The following is a 9,760-nucleotide window of genomic DNA, read 5'->3' on the forward strand; positions in this document are numbered from 1 at the left end:
TGGCTTCTTCTTTTTCCATTTGAGGGTTTGTAGTCGTTTGCTACTTTGTTCTTATCTTTGTTTAGGCGGTCTTTCCGTGGGTTTGCATATCTGAAGGGGTGTCTCCTGGAAGGTGATGAATAGGTGGGTATAAGTTGCGTTCAGACACATGTATACACATGTGTTCCTGGGGATGTTTATGTGTGCATAGCTATCCTGCACGACGACTCACTCCCATGAAGGGCGCAATTCATTTTAGTAGTCTATCACTTCAAAATATTTTGCAAATACATCAACATGACTGACAAGAAGTGCCACAAAAAAGTTACGCATTTGAGGGTGGCATAGACGTTTCTGTTTATGTTTTTTTTTTCTTTTTTTTTTTTTTTCTTTGTTGCTTTTAAGTTAACAGAACAGTTCTGATTCGTTATTTTGTTTTTTACGTTTTATTTTTTTTTTTTGTTCATTTTTTTTTTTTTCCATGTTGCGTGATTCTACGTCGTTATTTTTTCGCGCCACAAATGCTGCACATGCGGAATGGCATTTCTTTAGTCAGAATATTGCACCTCTTTTTTTTTTTGCTATTCGTTTTTCGATTTGTTTTAGTCTTGAGCGGACATATACTTGTGAATTTTTTTTTTCCGCTAATATGGGTATATGTGTGTATTTTTTTTTTTTTTTCTTTTTCCGCTTTTTTAACGTTGATGGGGAATTTGCCAAAGGCGCGGTCCGGCTGATTTTGTCCGGGATCCTCACTGGAGGGATTCACAAAAATGTGCACACGTTTTTTGCAAAGTTTTCGACCCCCCCCCCCCGCCCTCCTGTTTTTGGCATTGTGGTGTGGCATTTTGTGAAGATTGCCGGCTTCCAGCAAGCGTCTGCACAGGAAGATGGCTCAACCTTTTTCACAAATCGCTTAGGCACACAAGTAATCACGCTTCTTCATCATTGCGTGAGTGATACCACCTGTTTAAAAGGGAACGCCCTTATTATTGAAACACTGGACGATTGCCCCATTTTAGCTGGCACGAAATGAAAAAATTTTAAGGGAGTGATGTTTGAAGGGCATTTGTATTAAAGTAAAAGTGGAGGACACATATGCCAGTGAATTGTTAAATACTGACGTCGATGCCGTTAACTTGCCGGTCGGGGCATTGGGCAAATGACATCACCACGGGAATGGCTGTATACGCCCCTGGATGTTCAAATGTAGAGCTAGCTATTTTTTGTACCACCATATTGGTGTAATGAACAGGTTTCCCTTTTTGCAAGTTACACAATAACTGTTTTTCTGTGTCCACCATTTGGTGGAAGAACCTTCACAATTAATTTTTTTTTTTTTTTTTTTTTCAATTTATTCCACTTGTCTATTCCACATATGGAGAACTTTTTCCTAAAAACCGCTACGACATTTTGTGTAATGGCACAATTGGCAGGGGGTACCTTTATGGTGATTGTTGACAGTTGTGCCACGTCCCCATGAATAATGTAGAGGTCGCAATTCGTTGCAGCCCAGGGCTGCGTATGGGGGCTGTGTATTCGATCGGTTTATGTAGAGGGGGGTCTGTGCATGTGAACAGACTTGTAGGTGGCTCAACAAATGGCGTGGTGAAACAGGACTGACGAATCAAAACTTGTTGGCGCTGTTTTCCACCTTTCCCGCTAATGTGAACAGAAGCCTTTTACACATTTGAGGATTTAGCATTTTTGTGGCAATTTTTGTCGTTTCTGTTTTTGGACGAAGCCTCTTCGGCACACGCCGTAAAATGGCGCCTTCATTGAGGAGCTAAATGATCAGCCGATAGGGTAAAAAATAAATAAAAAAAACAGTAGCTATAGCAAAATAATCACAGTAATCACCCTCAGAGGTACAAAACTTAAGGAGCATTTTTTCCCATTCAGCATGTGACACTTTTTATAGGCATATGAGAGAATACATCCCATTTGCGTTATATTTTTTCTCGCGTATATTTTTATTCATTCCTGCCTTATTCATATTATTATCCCTTGTTTTAACGTTTTATTTATTTTATTTTTATTTTTTTCACCACTTCTCCTTTGTTATTACGCCTGAAAAGGATGATTATTTCCCAACTATAATGACATAGCGAATGTAAAAAAAAAAAAACAAAAAAAAAGAAAAAAGGTTATTCGCATAAGAAGGCGCCCTGCGTATGATGACAAAGGTTAGGATAAATGGCTATTTTTGTTGAGGCAAGGCACGATATCTCTTCGTTTGCTTTGACTTTGGAAAATTATTGTAAACCATTTGGGTAAACAAAGGAAACGTTATCTCATAATGTTGCTGTTTAAGGCGGTATATTAATATGTACATATGGCACATATATGTTATGCCGAACTTGCACGGGCATACGTTTATGCGCATGTATAATATGGACAACCCTGCGTATAGGTGAAGAAAGGCCGCGAGCATATGTTTACGTCGCAGCCACCCCACAGTGGATGGTGCCTATCTTGACACGGGTCAACCAGGCGATCGTGTACATAATTCCACAGCCCAGTATTGCCCAAAAAAAAAAAAAAAAAAAAAAAAAAAAAAAAAAAAAAAAAAGAGCAAGATACACAGCGCACAGAAGCGCGTATAAAGTGTATATATGCACTTATATTATGTATATAAACGTGAGCAGCAAAATATCGTGAACAGTTCTTCTTCCGTAAAATACCACAGATGATCGATCCGCCTGATTGGTCAAATCATTTGGTATATCCATTACGTAATAATTTTCCACTGATTGAATTTTTTTTTTTTTAGCAACACTTTAGGAATATTTATTAGTAATGATACGGGTACTATTTTTAAAAGCCAAGGAATGAAGAAGAGAGAAAAAAAAAAATAAATAAATAAAATACAATAAGCAGCTTAACGGATGCATTGGAGAGGGCTACCTGGGTGTGGCCTCTTCGCATGTGATGACACAGCTAAGGGGTAGGATCCGGCCAACGTAGCACTTTTGTCAAGTGCCCAACGCTGGGAAGCGCCCAACTTGCAACATGTTGCTTTAACGAGTCGCTTCAGCAACAGAAGTTTTAATTCAGCAATCGCGCCTACAAACAGGCACGTATATATTTGTGTGTCCCTTTTTCTTTTTTTTGTTTGATGGTCCCCCGTTTGGTGCATCAACGACAGTTATTCTTTAAAAGACCGCTCAGTTGTAGTATATCTGACTTGAAGGGTATAGCCAGCACACGGGAAAAACATATCAAGGACGGTAGAGTAGGCAACGAAAATAACACCGCACTTGGAGTATCACCATTTAGAGGCTACCCCAGGGAGAAGCACTCCTCAGAACGGATCAACTCACTAATAAGCGAATCACAAATGATGGAAATTAACAAAGTGAAGAAAAAGTGATTAAATATAAAAAGCGCCAAAATTTTATACGTTAGATAGTTACATAACAATATGAGTAATCCCGTAGGGGAAGAAGCAACTGCAGAAGTGCGCTCAGGAAGGAATAATACCGGTGACAGTGGCGTAAAGGGAGGGAGTTGTCACCCGTCCCACCCTTCTCTTCAACCCCGTGGTCAGAATGTTAACGATAAATCTGTATTCTTAGGACAGGGGGAGACATCAAATGTGTTAGTAGGCGCAAACGGGAGTCAAGTCACCACGAGTAGCAGTCACCCCACATTAGATGAACCAAGTCACAGGGCGGAGGATAATCCCCCCCACGCGCAGTACCATCATTCAGGAAATACCAATAGGAATCACCAAATAATGGACAGCAGTAAAAATTGTCAAGTCAATGTTATGTATAATTACACCCCCCCCAGTGGAGAGCACAACAGAAGCAGCATTAGTAATGACGTTCAGAATGAGGTGTACGTCCATAGTCAGCCGAACGATGGGGATGTATACAAGAGGAGTACGTGGCAGATTAAGGAGGCGAGCAGCACAAGTTCTCCTGCAAATGAAAATAATGCGGTTACCGTTTCGTGTAGTAATGACCAGTCGCTGTCTGCACAGAATGCTCAGCAGCTAAGTGCATCCAGGGCAGCACAATCGGGGTACGCCATTCACAGGGGATCAAACCTAGCTAGCTACGCTGGAAGTGAGAACAATTTGCATGGGGCGAATAATTCCCTGAGTAACCCAAGTCATGTACAACGCAATGCTGTGCAAATCAATATGCCGAAAGGTACCCCACATGATAAAACTAGTGTTGATAGGGCCAATGAGAGCACGTATCAAATATATGGGAGCGGTTACGGCGGCTCCCCCAATGTAGGGTCTGCTGGTGCACCTTCCAACAGCTTGGGCAGGCAGGCGGATAGTGCACATATTAGTCAGGTGCAGCAGGACGCGCACGGCGTGTGGGGCGTCGGGTCGCACAGTAATGCTACATATAGTAGTGATGCGTATAGAAACGCTGGGTACAGCAATTCTGGGTACACGAACGCCCAGTATAGCAACCCTCCATATAGTAATACCCCGTATAGTAACCCTCCGTATAGCAATCCTCCATACAGTAATCCCCCTTATAGTAATACCCCTTATAGTAATCCTCCGCAGAGCAGCGCAAAGGAACAGCACAGTGTGTACCAAACAGCGTACCAGCATCGCGCCTCTAACCAGCCCAGTGGGCAGAACTTTTATGGCGCCCAGGCAAATGATGCTGGCAACGCGTTTGGCAGTAGACCATTCGGGAATGCGCCATATGGAGGAAGTCCCGGCGCAACTGCTGACCCAGGGGGGAGTGAAAAACGTGAAGATCAGCAGGAGAGGGGGACGAACGTACAGAAGTATGAACGGTCAGATGAAGAATCAGTGGAAAGTTCAAGTTCCGAAAATTCAACTGAAAATGAACATGAGGTAACAGATAAAGGAGAAGAAGTATACACGCTGATAAAAAAAACGATCAACCGTATAGACATGAACAAAATTCCAAGGCCTATAATAAATTGGCAAGAAAGAAAAAAAAAAAGAAATTTAAAAGTGTTTGAAACGTGCAAGTATATTTCCCCCCCGTCCTGTTATCAACCGTACATATCGATTGACACGGGGAAAGCAGATCCGAGATTTATGAAGAGCACGTTGTATCAGATTCCGTTATTTTCAGAGACCTTAAAGTTGTCTCAGATTCCCTTTGGAATTATTGTAAATCCTTTTGCATGTCTAAATGAAGGGGAGAAAGTAGACAAGGTCGATATGAAGGATATAATTAATGATAAAGAAGAAAATATAGAAATTTTGAGATGCCCCAAATGTTTAAGCTATTTGCATGCAACAATATTGGAAGATATTTCTAGCACAGTACAATGTGTCTTTTGTGATACAGATTTTGTGATTAATGAAAATGTACTATTTGATATATACCAGTATAATGAGAAGATAGGACATAAGGAGAATAATCAGAATGGGCATTGTCTTTCCCCTTTGCTAAAGGGTAGTGTGGATATTATTATTCCCCCGATTTATTACAATAATATTAATAAGTTTAAATTGACTTATACCTACTTGAATAAAAATATTAACCAAACAGCGTCCATGATTACGAATAAGATTATGTCTCTGACGAAGCATATTTCTAGTACGCTAGTTGCGAATGATTCCAAAGGGGGTAATAAACCAAGTACTGGCAGTGCCTTTGGTGACTCGGGGGATGGAAACTTTTTTTCAGGTGGTGGTTATACCAATTATGGAGGGATAGGAGGCTACAACACAAATGACAATCAAAGCGGTTACAGTAATGATTGTATGGTTAATAACCGAATGGGTAGTAGTACAGGGAATCAACCGTTTGGAATTGACCAGGGTGTGCAAAATTTCGACAATGTGAAAGACAATGCCAACCTTACCTTGAATGATATGAAAAATTTGTTATGCGAAAAGAGTGGTGAACCTGATGCGGCGAAAATGAGAAGAAATTCCTTGTTGGCGAAATACCCACAAGTAAAAAATATGTTGCCTCCTTACTTTGTATTCGTCGTGGAGTGCTCGTACAACGCCATTTATAATAACATAACGTATACCATTTTGGAGGGCATTAGGTACGCCGTGCAGAATGTGAAGTGCCCACGGACGAAGATCGCCATCATTACGTTCAACAGTTCGATATATTTTTACCACTGCAAGAGTGTCGAGAAGGAAGGGGGAGGTAACGAGGGTACAAGGGGGAAGAACAAGAGTGGGAACCACCAGGTGATCGTGATGAGTGATGTGGATGACCCGTTTCTGCCCCTGCCTCTGGAGGATCTCTTCTTCGGGTGTGTCGAGGAGATAGACAAAATTAACACCCTCATAGATACGATAAAATCTGTGAGCACGACGATGCAGTCATACGGGTCTTGTGGAAACAGCGCACTCAAAGTTGCCATGGACATGTTGAAGGAGCGAAACGGGGTGGGTAGCATATGCATGTTCTACACCACGACCCCAAATTGTGGATTAGGCTCCATTAAAGAACTGAAAAAAGATTTGCAAGAAAATTTTATGGAGGTAAAGCAAAAAATATTTTACGATTCCCTACTTCTGGACTTATACGCATACAACATCAGTGTAGACATTTTTATTATTTCATCAAATAATGTGCGTGTGTGTGTTCCATCCCTACAATATGTTGCGCAAAATACCGGGGGGAAGATACTGTTTGTAGACAATTTTATATGGCAGAAGGATTACAAGGAGTTATACATGAGCATAATGGATACGCTAACGTCTGAAGACATTGCCTACTGTTGTGAGTTGAAATTAAGATACTCACATCACATGTCGGTGAAAAAATTGTTCTGTTGTAACAACAATTTTAATTCCATCATCAGTGTGGACACGATTAAGATCCCTAAGATTCGTCATGACCAGACATTTGCCTTTTTATTGAACTACTCAGACATATCAGAGAACAAAAAACAAATTTATTTCCAATGTGCTTGTATGTATACCAACTTGTATGGGGATCGATTTGTGCGTCTGCACACTACGCACATGAATTTGACCTCATCCCTAAGTACACTCTTTAGGTACACCGACGCAGAGGCCTTGATGAACATCCTCATTAAGCAGCTCTGCACTAACATCCTTCACAATGATAATTACTCCAAGATTATCATCGATAGTTTGGCGGCCATTTTGTTTTCCTACCGCATGAATGTAAGTTTGAGTCGAGTTGCCGTGTGGAGGTCACTATGCGCGGTAGTCAATAGGGTCATCGTGCTTGTGCTCGCCACGTTTTGTCATGCCCTTCACCCCATGTCACTTTTCCTCTTCTCCACCCCTTTAGTGTGCCTCGTCCGCTCATTCGGGCCAGCTGATCCTCCCGGACACGCTAAAATTGCTTCCTCTCTTTACCTCCTCTCTTCTAAAACACCATGTCACGAAGAAGGATATCTTGCATGACCTCAAGGTGTACAGTTTGATAAAGCTTTTGTCCATGCCAATCATATCTGCCCTCTTGTACGTATACCCAGTCACTTATGTAATTCACATAAAGGGCAGAACAAACGAGATAGATTCGATGGATGTGGACGACGACCTGTTTATCCCTAAAACGATACCATCCAGTGCGGAGAAGATTTACTCGAATGGGATTTACCTGCTTGATGCGTGCACCCACTTTTACCTTTACTTTGGGTTTCACTCTGACGCAAATTTCGTCCAAGAGGTGAGAACCGAAGCGGGTGGCCTTGTGTATGGCATTATACAAGCCGCTTTTCTTCGCGCCGTTAAGCACAAGTGTGCACCTACCTAGGACGTAACTTTAACTCCTAGCTCGCGTCGCCACACCTTCAACTCACCATTGTGTATTTTTTTTATTTCCCCCTTTTGAAGGTTCTTGCAGACACCCCAACGGAGAACAACGCGCATGAACTGAACCTGACGGATACCCACAACGCACGTAAGTGTTAAAATGTGAAGAGCGCGACAAAATTGGTGCACCGCGCACGGGAGGAAATGCAAGACGGAGGACTTCATTTATGCGCGTGTTGCCTTTTTCTCTGTTATGTTATCTTATTCTATGCTACGTTTTGCTTTATCTTTATTTCATTTTATTTATTTATTTGTTTTTGTTTCCCATTTACAGAAAAAGTGCAGCGTATTATTAAGAACCTGACGAGGATTCACCACTTCAACAAGTATGTCCCCCTGGTTATTGTTGCCCCAAAGTAAGTTCGAGTCGACATGAGATAAGCGGCATGGAGCAACTTCGAGGAAAGAAACTGCTTCTCGTGTGGTGAGATGATACTTAGCATGGAATGGGAGACCACCACATCGCTCCCCAGAAAGGATACGCATATCCGTGTGTACAAAATTACAACGTGCACGTAATTGCAACCTGCACACCCATTTGTAGATCCAAGGAGGAGGAACACCTCATATCTTTATGCATTGAAGACAAAGCCGACAAGGAATACAGCTACGTGAACTTTTTATGTTTTATTCACAAATTGGTTCACAAAAGGATTGATGAGTCGTAATGGTGTGCGAGTAGGCAGTTTATTCAGACATATGCAGCAGCTTCAGAGGACACCTTGATTCCCCCCTCCGTCCCCCTTCGGACCACCGCGCCAAGTGGCTGTTAGAAAGTACCCCAGGAGGCACGAGCTATTGCCACTTTTGTGGTGCTGCTTATGTTCCTTGTATGTTTCTCTATGTTCGGATTTGTGCCCATTTGAAACGCCGCCCATAAGCGGACTCACGGCCAATACGCAGATGCCCAAGCTGTGAGCATGTATGCATCCGCAGGCACCCCAACCATATGTTCGTTTTAATTTCGCCCTTTTTAATCCCCATCGGAAAATTTGTTTACTTAATTTTCGCCTTTTTAACACATTCCCGCGATTTGTGAAGAAAAGTGAGCACATTGCTTTATGTGCGTGTGCGCGTAAGCGCCCGTTTTATATCCGCATGTGAATATGCATACAAACGTGCACATTATTATATGCATGTACGCATGTATGTATGTCCTTATTAAACCCATAACTACTACGCCCCCCTACGTATGATAAATTAAGCATTTTGTGAAGTATTGCAAAGCTGATCCTGGGTGACGAACCACTTATTATTCGATTGCTCAGAAAAGAGCGCCGTCCGTGGGAACAACACCCATGGTGTTTGTATACACGTCAACGTGCACAGACAGATCCATACTAAATGCAGTTAGCAGGGTTGCATGTGTTTAATTTTTAAGCAAGTGGGACAACTCTGGCGAAAATAAAAGCTGGCATGAAAAAGGCAAGTAATAACAGTGGGAATTAATGAACGGATATTATATGGCTTCCCAACTTTCTTCCTGTTCCGGTTCCATTTCCTCTTTTTTTTTTTTTTTTTTTTTTTCCCAAAGCCCTGTGCTGTTCTGGGAAAATATACATCGGTTCGTGAAAAATGGGTAAAAAGTAAATTGCCGCTCGCAGCAACATCAACTTCGGGAATAAGCAAAACGGCTTATTTTATTTTTAAAAAAACTTTAGTGCTTTGCTGAAAAAGAACATGCGAAGCTGAACGACTTGCATTTTTTCATTTTTCCAGGTAGCCAAAAAAAGTGCGCCGGGAACAAAAAAAAAAAAAAAAAAAAAAAAAAAAAAAAAAAAAAAGGCAAAATGCAGCAACCATATAAAATACAACTTGGGAACACTGCAGCGAAGAGGCGAAAAAACTTTCCATAGAATTGGCTAATCTTGAGAATAAATATCTGCTCCCTGGATGGCACAAATATGAAGTCAGGATTTGCCAAGTAGTAGTTAACAATTACAGGTTTTTAGCTATGCAGGTCGGTTTTTCCCTCCCCCTTTATAGTAGAAAACAGACCAGTTATAGGAAAAG

The 9,760-nt window shown here is 41.5% G+C and overlaps 1 protein-coding gene across 1 annotated transcript; it reads left to right on the plus strand.

The window, feature by feature from the left end:
• Nucleotides 1–3,403: 3,403 nt before the first annotated feature.
• Nucleotides 3,404–8,415, plus strand: AK88_01991 (uncharacterized protein; the record flags this gene model as incomplete). Its single annotated transcript, XM_012479626.1, has 5 exons — nt 3,404–7,090; nt 7,221–7,601; nt 7,769–7,835; nt 8,022–8,103; nt 8,292–8,415. 5 exons carry the CDS (start codon nt 3,404–3,406, stop codon nt 8,413–8,415), a joined length of 4,341 nt encoding a protein of 1,446 aa, XP_012335049.1.
• Nucleotides 8,416–9,760: the final 1,345 nt, after the last annotated feature.

Source organism: Plasmodium fragile (assembly GCF_000956335.1).
Source record: "Plasmodium fragile strain nilgiri unplaced genomic scaffold supercont1.18, whole genome shotgun sequence".
NCBI classification, from domain to species: Eukaryota; Apicomplexa; class Aconoidasida; order Haemosporida; family Plasmodiidae; genus Plasmodium; species Plasmodium fragile.